Source organism: Nicotiana tomentosiformis, chromosome 11, assembly GCF_000390325.3.
Source record: "Nicotiana tomentosiformis chromosome 11, ASM39032v3, whole genome shotgun sequence".
In the NCBI taxonomy this organism is placed as follows: domain Eukaryota; kingdom Viridiplantae; phylum Streptophyta; class Magnoliopsida; order Solanales; family Solanaceae; genus Nicotiana; species Nicotiana tomentosiformis.
This window is the reverse complement of record NC_090822.1, coordinates 15,881,611-15,905,815: the sequence shown is the minus strand read 5'-3', so window position 1 is coordinate 15,905,815 and position 24,205 is coordinate 15,881,611. Positions and strand designations below refer to the sequence as shown.

The 24,205-nt window shown below is 33.4% G+C and overlaps 1 protein-coding gene across 2 annotated transcripts; it reads right to left on the bottom strand.

The window, feature by feature from the left end:
* Nucleotides 1–7,837: 7,837 nt before the first annotated feature.
* On the bottom strand, nucleotides 7,838–22,955 carry LOC104115695 (probable flavin-containing monooxygenase 1). 2 transcript variants are annotated; one of them, XM_070188127.1, is made up of 6 exons: nucleotides 22,904–22,955; nucleotides 20,404–20,869; nucleotides 18,324–18,561; nucleotides 16,474–16,652; nucleotides 9,248–9,609; nucleotides 7,838–8,403 (listed from the first exon to the last, which is right to left on the bottom strand). In XM_070188127.1, exons 2-6 carry the CDS (start codon nucleotides 20,842–20,844, stop codon nucleotides 8,049–8,051), a joined length of 1,575 nt encoding a protein of 524 aa, XP_070044228.1. In that variant the 5' UTR covers nucleotides 20,845–20,869; nucleotides 22,904–22,955; the 3' UTR covers nucleotides 7,838–8,048. The 2 variants fall into 2 exon arrangements, with proteins under 2 accessions (XP_070044228.1, XP_070044227.1); XM_070188126.1 differs by lacking the exon at nucleotides 22,904–22,955 and having other exon boundaries at nucleotides 20,404–20,998.
* Nucleotides 22,956–24,205: the final 1,250 nt, after the last annotated feature.

Below are 24,205 nucleotides of genomic sequence, written 5' to 3'. Positions count from 1 at the left end.
ACATCACTTTGATTTAATTAGTTTTCTGTTCTTATAAATAAACCTCTATATAATTCAGAATGTTTGGCGCTGTCCACATGTCCAGTCCCATGCCCTATTTTATTTGGTAAAAATTTACGTGTAGTCGATATAACAATACCTACCACTCCGCCCCAAACAATTAAGAGCCCGTTTGGACGTAAGAAAAAGTTTACTTTTTTTAGAAAAAATTTTATTTTTCTCGAAAATCAGTGTTTGACCATAAATTTTCACTTGAAAATAGATTTTAAAATTTTTCAAAAATTTAAAAAACTACAAAAAGTTTTTTTTCAAAATTTTCACTCATATCAGTCACAAAACTTCAAAAATAACCCAAAATTATATTCATGTCCAAACACAACTCTAATTTTCAAACACCATTTTCACTTGGAAAAAAATTCCACTTTTTTCGAAACTTTACAATTCTTATGTCCAAACGCCCACTAAGATGTTATATGATCCTCACCTTCTCCATTTGGTCAACTCATGCCATCGTAACTCTGCCTGTATGAGCTTATTTATATTGTCGTCCCAAATTCAAATAAAAGAGAATTATTATACTAGGTTGATATCCAGCGTAAAAGTTGACAATCTATAATAAATTATCAATACTCGATGGTTACATTAAATTATATTACTATTTTTTTCTAAAATCATACTAATTTACTACGATTAAGTTTAAAATAAGGCAAAAATATATACTAATTAACTAGCATTTAGTAGTAAGAGTAAGTAAAGATATGTGTTATGTATTTTTTGAATTGATATAAATATTAAGTGCATATACATTTTATCATTATATTTCTCCCAAAATATAGAGAGAGATTTGATTGAAAAGGTTTAGTAGGCAATTGGATGACTACTTCATTTGAAATTGAAGCTGCAGAAAGAGATAACAAAGGTGACCTCTCATAATATTGGGTACACGAGCTTTTAAGTCAGGAATCGGGTTATAAATTTGTGCTATGAGCTTTGAGTTTTAGCTACTTTTGCAGTTCGAGAAAGTTGTATTGCATTGTGATCATCATAATTTTTAAAATTATGCTTGTTCTAGTGATTATGGATTTAGTATCACTTACTGAATTAGTAAACTCATTCCTCTAAATTACTTACTAGAATAGTATGTATAAGGTAGAATTAATAGATGACAGCCGACAGGTGGATGTTTGTCAAGTGAATATGTGACAGTAAAGACATGTAATAACTGAGTCAGCAAATAGCTGACACCGAATCCAAGTATGTGATCAGTATTGTATGAGTTCTGAAGACTTCAAAACTGGAGAGAAGAATTTGAAAGCGAGATTCCGATTGAAGAAGGCAACATTAAAGGAGCAGCTGTTACGAAGAATCCTAGCATTACAATCAACAGTTATGCAGCTTTCAGGAGGGGTCTTTATTTACTTTAAAGAGGAGCTTGATTTGGGGATCTTGTCTCTCCTAAATTAGCTATAAATAGAGAAATTTGTACTCACAGAAGGAGAGAAAATACTTGTACGAAATAAGGTTAATATTACTTCCTTATTGTGCTAACATCATTTTGCTAAGCACTTGTTCTTGATATTGTTCTTGCTTTTGGAGAAGTTCAATTTGTTGAGATATATACTATTAACCATGAGTTTGGTTTGGATATATTATTTATTATGGAATAATTATTTATTCAGTTTTAATAAAGTTTAAATAGATCGTATATTAGTCTGCGTCATTTACTTATATAGTAAATGATTTAGTGTATAGAGTTTAACTTATACATGAAAGATTAAATCATCATTTCTTATAAGTATGAAGATCATGTTCATAATCTAATGATGGAATTGGACAAACCATCAGGAATGATTGTAGCACAAGCGTAAATATAATTTATCTTGATTATGGGAATGGTTTAATTCCGACTTCTTGTGTTATTATATTTTGTATGTATTGAACGGACCAAGTAGAGATAAGTATTATATACTGACTTAATAAAATAAATTTCATAGCCATTAAATGTACTTATACTCTTAATCTTGATATAATTATTATTAGTTATGTATATTATTTATTGTTTTGATTTATTAAAAGTCGAGATTCTTTTGTGGGTCAATATGCCTGATAAATTGGACAATGATGATATACATTGGTGAAGTAATAGTTAGTTGATGGAATCCATGTCTCGGTCTAGAGATTGATGATACACCTTTATGAAAGCTTATAAGTTTTTATGTGTAAACCTTGCAAGTAAATTTTGTATCCGTCACATGAAATAAGTTAAGCGAAAGTCTAAAGAAAATAATCAATGAATTAAATTGTCAGTAATTTAACTTATTTGATTAGTATCTGAATCTTAACATGGGGAGTTAAATAAGGTTTAATGGAAGAATTTTAAAATTGAACTGAGGAGTGCAGTTACGAATTTTTAGTGAAATAATTCATAATTTATTATGGTAGTATTAATTCAGATATTTTAAATTAAGTCCATAATAGGAAGCCTCGTTAATTAAATATTGCGATCCCTGTTGTGCCCGAATAATTATGAATTAAATAAAATCATATTTCTTGGTGAAAAAAGAAGACTAGGTTTAGGAAAAGGTTTTAAACCCTAAAACTTGTGGCTATATAAAGGGGTCTTATTCCATAAGGAGGCTATGGTTTTACTACACGTTTTTCCTAGGAAAGCTGCCCACACGAATTTCATTAATTTCAGGCATTGTTCGGGTCACACATCAGAAGACTGTGGAATTGGAGGATGATCTCGTGAAAGATTTTTCCTCTTACTTGAAGGCTCTTTTCGCGATCGCGATCGCGGTCACGCTTCAAGAGATAAGTATCAATTTTATGTGTGATTAGAATCTGTGATTATGTGTTGTCTATATTACATGCAAGTGATCCTGGCTATTTGATTCCGTTGTATATATCTGTTTCCATCACAATTCAAGTCTCATGCTCGTATTTTCTTCAATTACTCTCAATTTTTTTACTTTTTCTCTTCATTACTTTATATTCGCGGATCAATTTAATTTGTGTATCTATAAACTACGTTATAAATTCAATTGTACTATTTTAAGGGTAAACATAGTAGTGTACATATATGGGGGCTAACTACGAGACTGAGAACTTAGCCTAAAGACTTATGATTAACTAGCTGGTGAACAAACCCAACATATTGTTCTACGGATGCTATAGTATTATGTATTCTTGTTGATGTGAGACAACTTTAAAATGAAAAAACATGATATGCCTCTATGTTTTTCTTTAGGCACAGTAGCTTCGGAGGCCTCTATACTTGTCCAGTTTTGTCATGTCGGTGTTCGTACTTACAAGTTTGCCAATCAAATCCCTCTACCCTTAAAAACTGAGCATTTTAAACCCTGCTCATTCTATGTGGCATTTTTTACTGAAGTGCGTGTACTATACTCGTTTTAAGGAGCGTGAGTGTAACGACCCGGCCGGTTATTTTGACTATTACAATCCTGTCCCTCCCCTCCCTCCCCCTCCATTTACTGCTCAAATTGTGAATTACAGTTGTTATTTGGCTTGCCGGGGTAATTGGTTTGGGTTTGGTGAGGTTTTGAAATGATTTGGAGCGCTTAGTTCCAAGGTTTAGAATTTAAGTTGGAAAGGTTGACCGGATGTTAACTTATGTGTAATGACCCCGGAGAAATTTTGCTAAGGAAATTAAGGTTTGGTGGTGCCGAGGTAGATTAATCAGTACAAAGATTATAGAAATTTCTCGCGGCGAACTTGTGAACCGCGACTCGGACTTTTTGGGTTGAACAATGCACCGATGTGTAAAGAAAAATTTTGTCAGAAAATGGTCATTTCTGCGACCACTATGCGGTCGCAGAATCACTCTGCGGACCGCATAATGGTCGCAAAGTGGATCAGGAGAGGGGCAAGATTGAGGAAAATCTGCGGTGCACTATGCGACCGCAGATCTGTTTTACGGTGCATTATGCGACCGCAGAACAAGTATGTGGGCCGCATAATAACCGCAGACCGGATCAGTAACGCCCAGCTTTGGAGGCCAAATTATGCGGCCGGTATGCAGACCGCATACCTGTTATGCGATCGCACAACTGCGTCGGAGCTTCCATTTTTTCTAATTTTTTACCCGACCCAACTTCGATTTATAGCTCTTGAAGCTCATTTTTTAGCCAAAAATCTGCTATTTTAGAGAGAGGTGAGAGCATTTTAGAGAGAGAAAGTGAATACTTAGTGATTTATCCATCAATTCTTGTTCAAGGTTTGAAAATTTCACAAGGATCTTGCTAGGGCTTCAAAGAGGTAAGAATTTCTTTCCCTAATTCTTCAATTTCGAATTTGGAGTAAAGATGGGTGATTAATAGTATAATTCTTGGGTGTAGAGTATCATATATACATACCAATAAGGTTGTGGAAAGATTGTTAAGTTCAAATGGGTAAGGATTGGGTTGAAAATGGTAGAAATCTTCATAAATTTTAATTGAAGATTTGAGGGTCGAGTTGGTGTCGTATTTTGGTGAAATTTATATGGTTAGACTCGTGGTTGGATGGGCGTTCATATTCTGTAACTTTTATCGGGTTCCGATACATGGGCCCTACGGGTAATTTTTGAGTTAATTTCGGATTTTATTAAAAAAAATTAGTATTTCCTTATGGAATTAATTATAATAATTTGTATTGACTGATTCGAATTAATTGTGGCTAGATGCGAGGCTTTCGGAGATCAATTCTCACGGTAAGGGCATAGCAGAATAAATAATTACACGGGTTGAGGTAAGTAACAATTATAAATCTGGTCCTGAGGGTATGAAACTCCGGATTTTGGTATCATGTGATTATTTTGAAGGTGGCGCACATGCTAGGTGACGGGCGTGTGAGCGTGCACCGAGGGGATTGTGACTTGGTCCGTCCCTAAAAACTGTAAAGTTGAATAATTTATTGTTAGCTTTATGATCTGTATGTGTTGAAAAAATTTGACTATAAATCATGTTTAGAAATCATGCTTAGGCTATGTTATAGTACTGTTGGGACCCGTAGAGGTCGCGTACTTGTTGAATTATTTGCTAATTGATGTCTTGTACTAAGTCATGATTTTTCTTGCATATTATACCTCAGTCTTTCTGGATATTTGTTGATATACTATGTTATCTTTACTTGGGCTAATCTTTGTGATTTCTGAGAGCCCGAGAGACTTGAGAAGTTGAGGACTGAGTAAGGCCGAGGGCCTGTCGGTGAGGTAAGGATATTATGACATATGAGTTGTCCGTGCGGGATATTATAGCACGTGAGTTGTCCGTGCAGATTATGGCGCTTGGGCTGTAGGAGCCCCTCCGGAGTCTGTACACACCCCCAGTGAGAGTGGGTATCCATTGAGTATGAGTGCTGAGTGCTGAGGGCTGAGAGCCGAGTGGTGGAGTTGTTATGATGAGCTGAGTGACTGTTGCCTGAGAGGCTGTACTTGCTTGGCATTTGTTGTTGCACTTGGTTGCTATCTGTCATTGTTGTGAAATCTCTGAAAGAATTTATATCCGGATTACTTGAAATTAAACTGTATAAAATTGATTTGACTTAAACTGCCGGATTTGAAAGTATGTCTATTCTTTGCTGGAACTACTGAAAGTGAATTATGACTGTGTAGCTTGTCATTATCTTCAGTTCCTTAGTTATTATTGTTACTTGTTGAGTTGGTTGTACCCATACTACACCCTGCACTTCGTATGCAGATCCATGTATTTCTGAACATAGCGGGTGTTGATCATTTTGCGTAGTTGATTTTCAGGAGATTTTGAGGTAGCTGCCGTGTTCCGCAGACCTTGTCTCTCCTTCTTTATCTCCTTGTTTACTGTATTTGATCTCAGACTATTATAGACCGTATTTTCCGGACTTGTACTCATATTAGATACTTATGTACTCAGTGACACCAGGTTTTGGGGAGTGTTCGTATTTGTATTTGGAAGATTTTGTATTGTATTTAAATATTATATTTTCAAACTTAAAAGAAAATATGGTTAAGTGACATTAACGGCTTGCCTAGTATCGAGATAGGCGCCATCACGACGGGTGAGATTTTGGGTCGTGACAGTGAGGCTTATTCAAAAGGCACCAACGGCCATTTTTTGGCTGTCATCTTCTTCCCGTTTGTTCATCCTCCATTGTTGAACAAAAGTGTGATTTTCTTCTTTGCTTTTTTCTCTCTCTCCAACATTTTCTATCCAATTCTTTTTTCTCTCTCTCTTCAATATTTTCTGTCCAATTCTTTCTCCCCTCCCCTATCTTCTTTGTTTGTTTCTTCCCTCAAATCTGAAGCTTTATCATGAATTTAGAATCCTCTGGCCAATAATTTAGTTCTCTTTTAAAATTCAATTATATACCTTTTTTGTAGAAGTGAAACCCATCAAACTATCAAAAATACCAACAAAGCAAAAAAAAAAAGTCAACAAAAAAATCCTCAAAAATCATCACACCTCAAAATTAACCCATAAAGGATTTTGAAGCACAAATTATACATCTTTCACCAATTAATACTTTAAAAGGATTAGAGCTTTTTGAGAAAATTTAACCCCCAATTTCAAAAATCAAACAAGGCAAGACTTTTCTCCTAAATCAGTTTATAAAAAAGAAGAAAAATAATGAATTATTCCCCCATTTTCGAGCTAGACAAAAAATGGACCACCGAACTTCTTCTCCGCCACCTAACACCTTCATACATAGAAATTGACCACCGAACTTCTTCTCCCACTTTTCGATCTGGAAAAAAGAAATACTCGATTTCTTTTCTTTATTCATTTTAATTTTATTTCGATAATATAAAAAGGGAGGAATTGGAAGGGGAGAGGAGGAAGAACATGAGAGAGAGAGAAGCGAGATGGGCAGGAGGAAGAACGTGAGGGGAGAGAGAGAAATCAATGAGGGAGAGGATTAATGTTTGAATTTTATTTTTATTTTTTATTTTTTTATTTTAATTATTTTTAATCTGCTATGTGACATAACATCTACACATTGTTATTTTTTGACGTGGCATCCAACGTGGAGGAGATTGTATTACATGCACTGCCAGCCTTCTGTCATAAGCATTTATTATACACGGTTTGAAGAAATGTAAGTGTTCAATTGGCAAATTGTTAAGTTTTGGGACAGCCATGATAAAGTGGCACAAGTATATGTGTCATTTAAGCCATTCTGCCTTTCTTTAAGTTAGTTGTGAGTTGCTTGATGATGACTAAGGGGTTGTTCGGTTCGGAACAAGAATATCTTAGGATTATAATTACGAGATAAATATATAATATTAAGATTTTGATATTAAATTTATATCAACTTTAACTAATATCAATATTCAAACAACAATAACGACAACAAACCCAGTATACTTTTACAAGTGGGATCTGAAGATGATAGTGTGTACACAGACCTTACCCCTATCTTGAAGGTCAAGAAATTATTTCCGATAGACCCTCAGCTCAAGTAAAGATGAAATATTAATAGTCAAACATAAATAAATATAATCCTTAATTTTATACTGGATTTCTTTTTTGGAACCTCAGGAAAACCAACCGCTGCAACTTCTGCCACAGCCTCTGCCCTTCGGGTGAGCACTCTGTGCGCAATGGGTAAACTCTCTACTGCGTAATAGCCTGCAAACCACACAGAAAATGTAAACCGCACTAGGCAAGGCCTGTGCGACAGACTCAACCTAGAAGACATGGAGGGGGGATCGATCCCAGATCATCTGTATGGGTGACCGCCCTCCAAACCAACTGAGCCATCCCCGAAGGGACATTTTATATTGGAATTATAATCAAACAGCCCTTAAGAGAGTTATGAATTGTTAAGCTGGTTCGCTTGGCGAGGTAAGCCCACAAAGTAAAAAGAAATAAGCTGTAAACTTTTCTATTTCATAATATATAGGACAGGAATCATTTGAAACAAATCACATCTCAAAGACCAAGACTGGGTAATAACGCCGTTCAAACAATATTTATCAACTACATATGGTTTACCCCCATAAAATTGAAGGCACGTGCAAATGTGCATTATACAGATAAAAGACTCTCAAATTCTCCAAATAGGACTAATTAATTAGTAGGACTTAATCGAACATAATCTGATTGCACATATGGTTGAAACCACTCATCATAGAAACTCTTCTTTCTTCTATTGTTGCACCCAATGTCTTTGCACAATTGATCATTGTACCAAATATGTAGAGCTGCAATGCAAGCTCTTTTATACTCTTTCCCTGCATATTTTTTCATGTAAATTTCCCACATTTGAATCTCTTTTTCCATCTCTTTTATGCTTGGCAACTTGAAAGTTTGATCAAGAAAATGTGCTAGCCATTGGCACCTCATCTCAGATGTGTGAAGATTTGTAATGCCTCCTGAGTATCCTATTATTGCTAGTTGTGGTATTCTTGGATGTATTATGTGCCTGCCCAAAATTTTGCAAAGAAAGAACATGGCAAATCATATCAGAAACATGAAGGGGAGCCTTTAAGTAACGGTAAAGTTATTTCCGTGTGACCTATAAGTCACGGGTTCAAGTCGTGAAAGCAGTCAGCTGTCTCATCACACCCCTTGGGTACGACCCTCCCCCGAACCTTGCATGAATGCGGAGTGCTTTGTGTCGGGCTGCTCCTTTTTTATATCATAAACATGTAACTTATTCTAGAGAAAATATCCAAATTTGCCCTTCTACTGTTAAAAATATTTTTAATATTAGCCTTCGTTATATTTTCGGGTCATTAATATTCTTGCCTTTAGCAAATTTCTCCTACTTTTCCTTGACCCTAACGGAGTTTCAGCACGGAACTCGGTTAAAATCTTAACATAGTGGATTCCTTGACTTTAAAGAACTATTGCGTATTTTCCTTGATCCTAATCGAGCTCCAAATATTAAGGATTTTTGAACCCCGCTAAAATCTCGATGCAGTGAATTTCACATGTTATGGGGAAATACGAGACGGTTTTCTATGATGAAGATATCAATGACCCGAAAATATAAATGAGATTATTTTTACAATATTTCTAGTAGTAGAGGTTAAATTTAGATCATTTCAACTTCTTTTTTCCTTGCGAGAATTGAGTGGGTGGTTTGATAGTAGTACATTTTTGTATCTTTTCTTGAGCGGAGGATCTATCGGAAACAACATTTTTATCTTTTCAATGTAGGGGTTAGGTCTGGATATATACTACCCTCCCAAACCCACTAGTAAGATTACACTAAAGTTGTTGTTGTTGATTTGATAGTATAATAAATTAGTAATAGTGTGTACCTGTAAAGAGGAACAATTGATTTGGGTGAGCCCATTATGTAGTTTTGAAAACTTTTTGAGGCAAACATATTCTTCAGCTTCTCTTGACCTTTATATCCAGTAGCAAATATAACAAGGTCTGCTTTTATAAGCTCATGAACTTCTCCATCAATAATCAATCCTTGTTTGTAGAAAGAGAAACACTGTGTTTGCTTAAGAATAATGCTTCCTTCTTCCACTTTTCCATAGAAATTCTCAGGTAATAAGAATGCTTTGCAAGAAGACATATCCTGAAGAAAGCTTTGTTTTGATACCATATTGTACTTCTTCAATGGAAGATTCCATCTAAGGTAACTCTCCACAAATTTTGAAAAACTCCATCTCTGAAAAATTGTATTTTTCAATAAAAAGCAAGCATCAACAAATAAATTTATGTATTCAAAACGAAAAAAGGATCAAATTTGCCGATATACTAATCAAAATTGAGCAACTTTGTCATATGTGAAGCTTCTGTTGAGGTTTTTGTTATTTAAGATGAAATAGTCTTAAAATGAGGGTGAATGGGAAATAAAGGGAAAAATAAAATTTTTGAGTAAAATTTTAAGTTTTTCCTTCTTGACAATGAGACATTGTCCCATATTGGAAGAGGAAAAGATTTTCGGTGGGTATATATATAATTGCTCTTCTAGTAGCTCTTAAAGAGTTAAGAAGAAAGCAAGCCTCGCGCCGTCGTCGTCATCGCTCGCTCGGCTCGGCTTCGGATTTAATAGTAAATATTAATGTAAGATTATTCGCATTTGTAACTGATATGCTCCAATCAGTGTATTGACCACCAGCTGCAATAGCAGCCGCCTAATGCTCTTCCCACCATGGCCATATATGTGCAGCAGCTGTTGAAGAAAAAGACACCAAACTGAAAACGCTCAACTTTGGCTATACATTGCACTCCTTCCTCTCAGCATTTCCATACGATTTTCTGAGTTTCTACTCCTTTGTTCTGCATTGTTTTAACTTCAAACAAAGCAACTGTAAGTGTGATTTGCTACCGAACTTTGTGTTCGCTGAAACACTGGGGTTTGAAGTACTGCTACACCAGTGTGTGATTCGTTCTATCCTGGGAGGAAATAATCCATAACCTTGGGTACTAAGAGGGGATTAAATTCCTTAAGGAAACACTGTGAATTCAGTGGGCTCGAATTAATTACTGTTTCATTACGATAACTTATATTTCCCAGAATTATTATTTACAAATAAAGCAATATTGGCGGGACTAACAATCTTAAGGAATTTAATATTTATTTCTGTATTTGTGTTATTCTTATTATTCTGCAAACTAAAACCTTTGTTGTTTTGTGTACTCCCGTTTTGGAGAGTAAAGCCTTCGTGGCATTTTGTTGGAGATTAAAATCTACGTGATTTTTTTTCCAATTTGAAAACGTTTATTAAACGTTTGTTTGTGTCATTCTTTTACAGGAAAAAAAATGACGACTGAAAGCGAAAACCAAGCTGTTCCGACAGTGACTGGCAACGCATCGACAAGCCGAACACCAGCAGAAAAACCCGAAAATTTTTTCGGAATTGATTTCAAGCGCTGGCAGCAGAAGATGTTCTTCTACTTAACTACGTGATGCCTACAGAAGTTCATCAAGGAAGATGTTCCTGATCTGCCAGATAAAACTCTAGAGAATAAATGCTTTGTCGTGATTGAAGCGTGGAAGTATTCTGATTTTTTATGCAAGAATTATATTCTTAGCGGACTGGATGATAATCTGTATAATGTATACAGTGGCGTGGAGACATCAAAAGAATTGTGGAATGCGCTTGAAAAGAAATATAAAACTGAAGATGCCGGGATGAAGAAATTCGTTGCCGCAAAATTTTTGGACTACAAAATGGTAGATAGCAAGTCTGTTATTACCCAAGTTCAGGAATTGCAAGTGATTATTCATGATCTACTTGCTGAAGGTCTTGTCATCAATGAAGCATTCCAAGTAGCAGCAATGATTGAAAAGTTGCTCCGTTGTGGAAGGACTTCAAAAATTATTTGAAACACAAACGAAAGGAAATGTCCCTTGAAGATCTCATTGTTCGATTGAGAATCGAATAGGACAATAAAGTTGTTTAAAGGAGAGGCCGTGGAAATTCAACAATAATGGGAGCAAATATTGTTGAAGATAACAAAAAGAGGAAGAAGGCTTCTGTTCCGAAATACAACCCAAGCAAGAAGCGGTTCAGTGAAAACTGCTACAACTGTGGAAAAATCGGACACAAATCTACGGAGTGTCGTGCTCCGAAGAAAGACAAGAAAAGGGGTCAAGCAAACATGGTAGTAAAGCATGATGATGTTGATAACTTATGTGCCATGCTTTCTGAATGTAACTTGGTGGGAAATCCTAAACAGTGGTGGTTTGATTCTGGAGCCACTCGCCATGTTTGTGCAGTTAGAGAAGCTTTTGCTACTTATGCTCCTGTTGGACCCGGAGAGACAGTTTATATGGGAAATGCTTCAACAACAAATGTTGAAGGATATGGGAGGATATTTCTGAAAATGACTTCTGGCAAGGTCATGACTTTGACCAATGTCCTTCATGTTCCCCAAATGAGAAAGAATTTAGTCTCTACTGGACTTCTTGTTAAGCACGTTTTAAGTGCGTTTTTGTGTCCAATAAGGTTGTCATAAGTAAGAATAAAATATTTGTAGGAAAATGTTACCTCACCGAGGGCCTTTTCAATCTAAATGTAATGGTTGTGGAAAACAATAATAATATTTCAGCTTCTTCTTACTTACTTGAGTCAAATAATTTATGGCATGTACGTTTGGGTCATGTCAATTATAAAACCTTGCGAAAAATGATTAACTTGGAAGTACTGCCTAAGTTTGAATACGAAAAATCTAAATATCAAACATGTGTGGAATCTAAGTATGTTAAACATCCTTATAAGTCAGTTGAAAGGAATTCAAATCCTTTAGACTTAATTCACACAGATATTTGTGACATGAAGTCAATACCATCTCGCGGTGGAAAGAAGTATTTCATAACTTTTATTGACGATGGTACTCGATATTGCTATGTTTACTTACTGAATAGTAAAGATGAAGCAATAGACGCATTCAGGCAATACAAAAATGAAGTTGAAACGCAACTTAACAAGAAAGTAAAAATGATAAGAAGTGATAGGGGTGGTGAATATGAATCTCCTTTTGAAGAAATATGTTTAGAATATGGAATTATTCATCAAACAACAGCCCCTTACACGCCCCAATCTAATGGGATTGCGGAAAGAAAGAATCGCATATTAAAGGAGATGATGAACGTGTTGTTGATAAGTTCTGGTTTGCCACAGAACTTGTGGGGGGAAGCCATTCTTACGGCTAATCGAATATTAAATCGAGTGCCCCATAGCAAACACAATCCATTCCATATGAAAAATGGAAAGGAAGAAAGCCCAACTTGAATTATTTTAAAGTATGGGGGTGTTTGGAAAAAGTGTAAGTTCCTAAACCCAAAAGGGTAAAGATAGGACCGAAAACCGTTGATTATGTTTTCATAGGATATGCGACAAATAGTAAAGCATATCGATTTCTGGTTCATAAATCAGAAAATTCCGACATTCATAATAATACGGTTATAGAATCAGATAATGCTGAGTTCTTTGAAAATATTTATCCGTATAAAAAGGAATGTGAGTCGTTTGGTGAAGGATCTAAACAACCTCGGGAAGAAACAAAAGAAAGTACATGTAATCAGGAGGATCCAAGACGTAGTAAACGTCAAAGAACTTCTACTTCATTTGGACCAGATTTTGTGACTTTCTTATTGGAGAATGAGCCTCAAACATTTAAAGAAGCTATGACTTCTTCGGAATCATTGTTTTGGAAAGAGTCAGTCAATAGTGAAATAGAATCCATAATGAACAACCATACATGGGAATTGGTTGATCTTCCTCCTGGAAATAAACCTTTGGGTTCTAAATGAATTTTTAAGAGAAAAATCAAAGATGATGACACTATTGATAAATTCAAGGCAAGACTCGTAGTCAAAGGGTATAGACAATGAGAAGGTCTAGACTACTTTGATACATACTCTCCAGTTACAAGAATTACGTCCATACGGATGTTAGTAGCATTAGCTGCAGTGTATGGTCTTGAAATTTATCAAATGGATGTTAAGACGACCTTCTTAAATGGAGAGTTGGAGGAAGAAATTTACATAGAACAACCTGAAGGGTTTGTGGTTCCAGGTAAAGAAAAGAAAGTATGTAGACTTGTTAAGTCTCTTTACGGACTAAAACAAGAACCCAAATAATGGCATACAAAATTTGACCAAACAATGTTGTCAAATGATTTTAAGATAAATGAATGTGATAAATGTGTGTACATTAAAAATGTTCCAAATCACATAGTCATTATTTGCCTATATGTGGATGATATGCTGATAATGAGTAATGACATTGCCAACATAAATGCTACTAAGCGTATGCTCAATAGCAAGTTTGATATGAAAGACTTGGGAGTTGCTGATTTAATTCTGGGAATTAAGATCCATAAGACTCCTCAAGGTCTGGCATTATCACAATCTCATTATATTAAGACAATACTTGAAAAATTCAAACACTTGAGCTTTAAAGTTGCAAAGACTCCAATTGACGTGAATCTTGCATTAGCAAAGAATAAAGGCCAAAGCATATCACAATTGAATTATGCTCGTGTGTTGGGATGTTTAATGTATATCATGAATTGTACATGACTAGATATAGCTTGTGCTATAAGTAAACTGAGTCGATATACGAGCAATCCAGGCAAATCTCATTGGATGGCAATGAAACGAGTTTTGGGATATTTAGAACATACCAAGAACTTTGACTTGCACTACAGTAAATTTCCTACAGTGATTGAGGGATACTGTGATGCAAATTGGATCACCGGTTCAACTGATTCCAAGTCCACGAGTGGATATGTATTCACTATTGGTGGAGGAGCGGTATCTTGGAAGTCGTTCAAACAAACATGTATTGCCCGCTCTACAATGGAGGTTGAATTCATAGCCTTAGATAAAGCCGGTGAAGAAGCTGAATGGCTCCGGAATTTCTTGGAAGACATTCCATTTTGGCCCAAACCGTTGGCACCAATATGCATACATTGTGATAGTCAAGCGGCAATTGAAAGGGCTGGAAGCGTTATGTATAACGGTAAATCTCGTCATATACGACGAACACATAAAACCGTTAGGCAATTACTCTCTAGAGGAATTATCACGATTGACTATGTAAATTCAAGTGATAATGTGTCGGATCCACTTACAAAAGGCCTAACTAGAGAGGTAGTTGAGAAATCATCAAGGGGAATGGGGCTATGGCCGAGAACAAGTCATTGTGGCGGTAACTCTACCTAGAAGACTGGAGATCCCAAGATCTAGGTTCAAGGAGATCAAACAAAGTCATTAATGACGGTTCAACATTGTCAAATAAAATTTTAGTCCGTTCTCGTGATGAGACAATGTTCAGTACCAAGGATAAAATATTAAGGCTTTTTAATGATTTCTAAATTTGATACGGGGTATATCAAATAGTGTATCTATAGGATGACACGTTTAGGAATCACCTATGTAAGTGTAAAGTGTTAGCCGCTTCAAGGAGAACTTTGTAAGGCTAGTTCTCTACGCACTTATGAAATCAGGCGGTGTTCATGGCTGAAACGAACACAACAATGAGAACCAAAGATGGTTAAGGGTTGATTGTGTGACTTATGGTTGTCTAGGTATACACCAAAGATCGACGGTTCAAAGATATCAAATCTACCGATTGACCGAGTATATCCGACATAAGTTCACTACGGAAAGTTCAAAGGGAAACCTACTTATCCAGATGCGATTAATCCTTGCTTGCAAATCACACAGTTTTTCCATGCATACTTCCGTGATATAGCCATTCCCCATTCATGTGGGGGATTGTTGACGTTTTTGTTATTTAAGATGAAATAGTCTTAAAATGAGGGTTAATGGAAAATGGAGGGAAAAATGAAATTTTTGAGTAAAATTTTAAGTTTTCCCTCTTGACAATGAGACATTGTCCCATATTGGAAGAGGAAAAGATTTTTGGCGGGTATATATATAATTGCTCTTCTTGTAGCTCTTAAAGAGTTAAGAAGAAAGCAAGCCTTGCGCCGTCGTCGTCGTCGCTCGCTCGGCTTGGCTTCGGCTTCGGCTTCGGCTTCGGCTTCGGCTTCGGATTCTGATTCGGATTCGGATTTGGTCAAATGATTGATTGATTAATTTTTTGGACTAAATTTATTTGTTAATAGTAAATATTAACGTAAGATTATCCACATTTGTAACGGATATGTTTCAATCCGTGTATTGACCACCAGCTGCAATAGCAGCCGCCTAATGCTCTTCCCACCATGGCCATATATGTGCAGCAACTGTTGACGAAAGACACCAAACTGAAAACGCTCAACTTTGGCTATACATTGCACTCCTTCCTCTCAGCATTTCCATACGATTTTCTGAGTTTCTACTCCTTTGTTCTGCATTGTTTTAACTTCAAACAAAGCAACTGTAAGTGTGATTTGCTACCGAACTTTGTGTTCGCTGAAACACTGGGGTTTGAAGTACCGCTACACCAGTGTGTGATTCGTTCTATCCTGGGAGAAAATAATCCATAACCTTGGGTACTAGGAGGGATTAAATTCCTTAAGGAAACACTGTGAATTCAGTGGGCTCGAATTAATTACAGTTTCATTACGATAACTTATATTTTCCAGAATTATTATTTACAAATACAGCAATATTGGCGGGACTAACAGCTTCTATCTAATATTACCCTAACCAATAGGAAAGTCTCATTTTTACCCTCTAATGAAAGCTCTACATGGCCAATTGATCGAAACTAATTGCATTCAATCAATTATATATATATATATATATATATATATATATATATAGCAAGAATATACATTTTGTCAGCTATTATTTTTTGAAGCTGCTAAAAAGATATGTTTCTCTAATTTTAAACTATAACTAAAAGTAGGTGTAAATTTGTACTTTTTTTTTCTCTCCCTCATATCGCATTTGAGCTACATTAATAGCAAGTTCAAATTTAAGACGATTGGTTAATGGTAAGGATATAAATGAAAAAATAAAATGGAGGGCAAAATTGAGCAATTTTGAATAGTACACATGCAAATTTAGAACTTTTCCTATATATTTTTTATTTCTTAATGGAATGGATTTGAAGAAAATTTATACCAGAGGTGAAAGTAGGGTAGCCAAGGCACTGTATATGATGTTCTGACCAGGCTTGTGAACCAAGAGTTCTGAAAAGCGACTACCATATAGAAATCCAAGATTAATTCCCCACCAAAAGCATCCACTTGGAAGTGCCCATGCTATTGTCCTTTGAACCAATGTACAAGGATTTCCAGGACCTAATTTACAAATATAATCAAATTTTGGATCAGTTTAGATACTACCTGCGCGTTTGGACATAAGAATTGTGAAATTTCGGTAAAAAGTGAAAATGATATTTGAAAATTAGAGTTGTGTTTGGACATGAATACAATTTGAAGCTGTTTTTGAATTTTTGTGAATGATTTGAAGTGAAAATTTTGAAAAACTAATTTTTTGGAGTTTTTCAAATTTTTGAAAAATTTTGAAATTCTATTTTCAAGTGAAATTTGAAATTTTTATGACCAAACGATGATTCCGAAAGAAGTAAATTTTTTTGAAATAAAGTTAAAAAAAAAATTATGGCAAATCAGGACCTACATATATAGATAAATCATCAAGATATTAGGGAGAGTAGGGACAATATATTTGGTTGAAGTTGAACAAAAAATTATTTTAAATTGAAGCTGAAAACAAACATTTTGAAGTAATTTTCAAGTCTAAAATAAGACTTTGTTTTGACCTTTAGAAATAGTAAAGATGCATTTGTACTATATTTATCCATTTATTTAATTACTATTAAAAAGGGCCAAAAATACCCCGAACGTATTAAAAATGGCTCAAAAATGCCCTCCGTTAACCTTTTGGTCTAAAAATACCCTTAACGTTTTATTTTTGGCTCACATATACCCTTAACGTTTTATTTTTGGCTCACATATACCCTTGAAACTAACAAAATATGGATGATAAATTTTTGGCTCACCTTCCATCAATATACCATATATTTTTTATATGTATTTTATACCACATATATAAATTATGTATATACATCATAATACATGTAAACAAACAAAATATACCATACATATTCTTTAAAGTTGTGTATTTTATACTTTATATATACCACTATTATATAATTTATCACATATCTATATATAATAAAAGGAGAGGCAAAAGCACATTATTAAGACAAGTGGCATAACCACAAAAAGCCAAGTGATATTATTAAGACAAAACAAACTAGTACCTTTTTAACTAAAAAAACCTTTTTAAATTTTGAATTAATTGGTTACTCTATTTGAATTAATAATTAATAAATATAGATATCTTATAATTAGCTATATTAAAAAAATAAAAATATAAAAACAATAACTACTCATTCAAATTGGGGAGTAGTTTCAAGTTGGAGTTTTAAAAATATATTAAAAAAATAAATGAAAAAGTAAAATTAGCTATAATAAAAAACGAAAATATGTTGTATATATATAATTTATATATGTGGTATAAAAAACATATAAAAAATATATGGTATATCGATGGAAGGTGAGCCAAAAATTTACCATCCATATTTTGTTAGTTTCAAGGGTATCTGTGAGCCAAAAATAAAACGTTAAGGGTATATGTGAGCCAAAAATAAAATATTAAGGGTATATGTGAGCCAAAAATTAAACGTTAAGGGTATTTTTAGACCAAAAGGTTAACGGATGATATTTTTGAGCCATTTTCAATACGTTAGGGGTATTTTTGACCCTTATCAAGGGTTGTGACAGGATAAACAAGATCCCCTCGTCCTTAACCAAAAGTCTTGGTTTCGAGAGCCTTGAAAATAAAATAAAAATCTTGATAGATGCAAATCCAGATTATCGCGACTCTAATCCAGGTATCAGACACCGAACGGGAAATAAAGGATTTGATCAAAAACAGTTTCTTACCATTAGCAGCTGCACATTCAGCAGCAATATCTATAGCTGATTTTTGAGAGCCAATAACTGCAATTTTCTTCCCTTTAATCAACTCTCTAGCACTTTCATTGTCCATAGCTGAGTATTCCATAGAATGTATTACTGTCCCAGAAAAAACATCAGGCCCTTCACCTAAAGGGAACTCTGGGATATTTGGTAGACCACTATACCTCCCAACGCATAGAATTAAAAATTCAACTTCATAGTCCTGGAATTAAGAATATAATAAATTATGAGTTGAATTTTCATACGATAATAATATAAAGATTTTTTACAATGTCAAGTTAAGATGACATGCAGAATGATCTATAGGAAACCTAATTTGGTAACTTAAAAACAAAGTAATAAATTAATAATATGATATTACCGGTTAAAGTACACTAGTCAATCTGTTCCAATGTTATGATGCTCTTTCTATGTTGGTACGTTCGAAAACCATTATATTCTTTGTACAATGCCTTAAACTATTCACATTTTAACTTTGATGTGATATTTGCTTTCCCTAAAATCAGTTTATTTGGAACGAGGAATAAAGGATAATTAATCTTGAGATTAAATTTGAGATTAAGTTATCTCATGTTTGGTTGAGATAAAATTGTTGTATAATTAATCTCGGAGATTAGTTATCCTGAAATTGTAATATTATTTTTCCCAATAGCAAGATGGGATAACAATTCCGGAATAATTAATGTTGGGATAACTTGTTTCCAACCAAACGAATCCAATAACTTAATTCTCTTCCATCGTCACAAATATAATGTATAAAGTCAAATTAATAGTTTAAGCTACATGCTCATAAAGACATCCTTATAAAAAATGAAAAAGAGTGAGTAAAAGTGTAAAGATCTTTACAATGGTAGGATATATAAGGTAATTAATTAATTTCATAGATTACTACTTCATCCGTTTTAGTTTATGTGAACATTTTTGTTTTTCAAGAGTTAATTTGACTTATCTTTGAAGCTAAATTAGATTAAATTGACTCAATATTTGAAATTAAAATTTAAATATTTAAAAAACTATATGAAAATAGTATATAAGTTGCAATTCTTCTCAAAAAGCAAAAATGTTTACATAAACTGAAACAAAGAAAGTACTGACTACCGGTGGAAGAAGGCTGAACGAATAATTTTTAAAAGAATTATTTTTACAAATTTAGTAACTAAATCAGAAATACGTTGAAATTTTAAATTTCAGAACACATAAACGAGTAATTAACTAATCTTAGCGAATGTAGATCTCTTTGGATCTCTAAAAAATGAATATGAATAGGAGCAACTTAAGTCAAACGGAGTTACAGGGTACGTATGAATCAAGTTATATTTATGGCACGTGCGACATCTCTTAAGTATTTTTTAAACTCTAATTTACAAACATTCCATTCAGTTTCAAATATCAATTGTTTTAATAAACTGAATTTATTTCAAAATATTGACCTTTAAAAAAAAATCAAGAACTCATTTATTAATATATCTCCTAAATCTATCTTTTTTGTTCTGGTCCCAAATCTATCTTTACTATCCCAATTAGCAGAGTTTATTTTTTTCTTTTTCTTTTATTTGGTTTCTTACCCAGTGTCTGGTATCTGCATTGGGGCCCGATTAAAGTACCACATTAGGGGAGGGTAAAACACTCCCTAGTAAAGGCGACTCCATCCCTAGGGTTCGAACCCGAAACCTCTAGTTAAGGATGAAGGAGTACTTACCACTCCGCCATAACCCTTGTTGGTAATTAGCGGATTTCATTAATATGAACCGAGTGTAGCCAATGTTTTTTTTGGTTATTCCGTATTCAGTATCCGAATTGGATCCCGACCAATCCAAATTCGTTCTGCATTTGAATTTTCTTCATTCTCAGGGTTCGAACCCGAGACCTTTAATTTAAAATATGCAAAGATCATATACATCCCACCACAAACTTTGGTGGTAATGCAGTAGATGTGATTATACAGCAACAAATTAATCAATCCTAAACTACTTAACATATATGAAAGAAATCAAGAAAGAAGAAAAGTATTTTTGCTTTTTTCTTTCAATTTAAATATACATACCTGAGTGGTGAAGTCCTCAGCATGTTGCACCAAAATGTGCCATTTCCCCTTAGAGCCAAAGGGTTTCCCATTTCCACTCCAAAAATCCCAAGAATCCATTTCTTCATCAGAAACTCCAACATAATCTATTCCAATAACTTTTGTATTCAACTGAATATAAGGAAGCAACTCAAAATGTTGAGCATAAGCCTCAATATACTTCAAAACATCAGTGTTATGAGGATATCTCCCTCTAACTGAAGAAGGCCAAGGAAAATCAGTGAATTCAAATGTTCTCTTTGGACTTTGAAGTCTAGTTGATTCAATAGTTTGAGTCCAAACTCCTCCAATTTCTTTTGTAGCTTCAAAAACTATAGGAATAAAGCCTTTTTCTAGTGTGTATTTGCATGCAAGAAGTCCACTGATTCCAGCTCCAATAATAGCTACTCTCTTATTCTCCATATGATATGAAATAAGGATACAATTTCTGTTGAAGAAAATGAGAGTGTTAGGCAATATATAAAAGGGCAGCTCGATACACAAGATTTCATGCGTTCATATAGGGTCCGGGCAGTGGCGTATGCAGGATTTTAGGTAAGCAGTGTCAATATTTGAAAAAATAAACGAATGAATAAATCACTATAATAACAAGCGGTGTCATTTTTTATATTTATATACAATATTTTTATTTTGTATACTATCCATATATACATATTTAATAAAAATTTCAACGAAGCGGTGTCACGTGACATCGCTTGCCGCAAGGTGTATCCGCCCCTGGTCCGGAGAAAAATCGTACCCCAAGAGATTTGATGTAGATAGTCTGCCCTAATACAAGCATTAACAAACTTGTAAAAGTTAGACAACTTTTTAGGCGCCGAATATTTAATTTAATTTTCTTGTACTCTTGATGCAATTAAGGAAAGGTGAAATAAATGAAATTTGTACTATTTTAAATTCATAGAGGTCCAGCTCTATCTCTAATAACGTTTGACAAGGATAGTTCATGAGTACAAGACAAAATTAGTTAGTCTACATCAAATCCGAGAAGAAGAATCCAATGAGCTATTACGTTAATAGGAGTAATATCATATCAAGCTGTTTTTTTATTAATTAATTATTACACCATCCAGTATACTTTTATTGATTTTTTAATTGTTTTCACATGAATTTACCTTTTGACATTAACTAATAATAAAAATGATCATATTAACCTTAATTTGTCATTGAAAATATGACAAATACTCTTAGGCTCTTTACTCCAAGTAACTTTGAAAAAAAAAGTTAATTCTTTTTTGATATTTGAAAAAATCAAATATTACTGAACACAAAAAAGATCAAAAAATTAATTAAAGTGGATCGGATTAAATATTGATTATCAGTATGTTGTATTAATGATCTGTTTACTTTTGTGGTATACATATATTTTTTGAGTCTGCGACTTGACATGTACATCGACAACACGCCATTGTTTATGTATGACCAATATGGACCAAAATTATTTCATTACTTTAAGTTAAACTTGAAATATAAAACAATGTTTGTTATGAAATTTATTTTATTATTTCAATTCCAACGCAAAATAGAAAATTTGAAATCGACAAACTAATTTTGAATAGTATTTTCAAGTGACATTCAAGTTTTTAGTCACAAAACTTCAAACTTCCTTACCAAAGTCAAATTAATGTTCAAATGTGTCAAACACAACAAATATTTTTTTATTCAACTTTAAATTTTTTTTTTTTTTTTTAACTTCATCAAAATATTGTCCAAACGCCTACAATTATAATTTCATGTACATAACTTACATTAAGTTATTTGCTGCTAGGTTAATCACTTAGGTGCAAACATAAAAGGAGAATAATTATGGAAAGTTAAAAGATCAACAAAAAAGACACTAATTGAAAACCGAAGGATGAGTAAGAAACTTAAAGGGCACATATGGAAATAAACGCAAATAATGATATTACTTCTGCCCCAATTTATGTGAAGCTGTTTGGATTTTGAGAATCAAATAATTCTTTTATCGTGATTCTTTCATGTGTCTTTAAATATATACTGTATTAATTATTTTGACTTATACTACTTTTTATGTAGTTTCTAAATATATAAATTTTATCTCAAAAAATCTAAAGACTCTATGTTCAAATTCACGGTTAAAATTAAGGGCCCGTTTGGCCATAAAAATCATTTTACTTTTTTAGAATCAACGTTTGAACATGAAAATTTTAAATTTTACCTGAAGTTGAATTTTGGATTTTTTTCGAAAATTTGAAATACCCCAAACGGTTTTTTGTTCTTCAAAATTTACTTCAAATCACTCTGAAAATTTTAAAAATAACTCCAAATTGTATTCATATCCAAATATAACTCTAATTTTCAAGTACATACCATTTCACTTGATTTTTTTTTATTAATTTTATTGAAATTTCACAATTCTTATGTCCAAACGCCACTAAAAAGTTTGAATTTCGATAAGCAAAACGTATCGCATAAATTGGAAAGAAAAACATAAGATTACCTGAACAAGAGGCTCTAATAATAAGCTGACGTCAAAACGAATGAGGTTATGAACACCCTCTCCCTCTACGGGGAAAAACAAAAGCAAATTAAAAGAGAAAGCGTTATATCAAATGTTCACTCAAATCCAATATGATAACTTACATTAAGACTTCAAGGCCTTTATATTAGTTAACAAAATTTTAATATTAGGAGTTATAAATCAATGTGGGACAAATAACCCCCACTAGAATACAAAATTGAAATATATGTTTAGATTAAAGTTAATAATCTTTTAAAAGTTGATGCTCATTAAATGTAATCTAAACTTACTTCCAAACTTGATTGGGGTAATTAATTAATTAAAGAATCCACTAATAATACATTAATTTGGGGGTAATTAATTAATTAAAGAATCCACTAATAATACATTAATTTGGGGGTAATTAATTAATTAAAGAATCCACTAATAATACATCAAGAGTTTTAGATAATATTCAATAACGAACAAAAATATTTACTCGTCACTCAAAAAGCAAATGAAATGAAACTTTTTACACTACCAATATGGTTGAACTAGCTCTTGAGAATAACTCTTCCCATGTTGCCAATACCTAATTACTACTTCATCCGGTCAACAATAAGTATTTTTTTATTTATTTTTACATAGATTAAGAAATTTATTTTTTAGCATTAATTAGCAATAAAATTAACCGTATTAATTAACTGTTACTATCTCTTCACATAAACACTCCTAACACATACTCCAACATTATTTACTCAAGGGCAATGTTGGAAAAAATAATCAGTCATTCTTGAAATCTGAAAAAATTAGATATTTTGGACCACAAAAAAATGACCAAAAAATTACTTATTGTGGACCGGAGAAAATAATAACAATCAATCAATAGTCATTTAATAGGATGTTTGTTGCAATTGATAAAAGTAGTTGATATGTACCGGATGTTACAAAATACTTTCAAGTGTTGAATAATTAGTTACGTGATTAGATTAAAGTGTTGAGGTTGATAATAAGTCGTTAATGTGTCTAGTGAATAAAATATTGATCTTTTTAATTAAAATATATGAAATGCCTTACAGCTATTCAAAAAATACTATACATTTAAAAGTATATTATATAGATAAAAACTATGACAGAAATTAAGTGGGAAGGAGTAATGGTTTTTGTCTTGGCAAGCGCATTCGAAGATTACAAAAATATTAAAGATAAAATAGTAAAAATAAACAAAACAGAAATGCTTACAAAACTGAAAAGTTATATGCTGGTCTCCTCAACTTATAACTTTTGATTAGTTTTTACGTA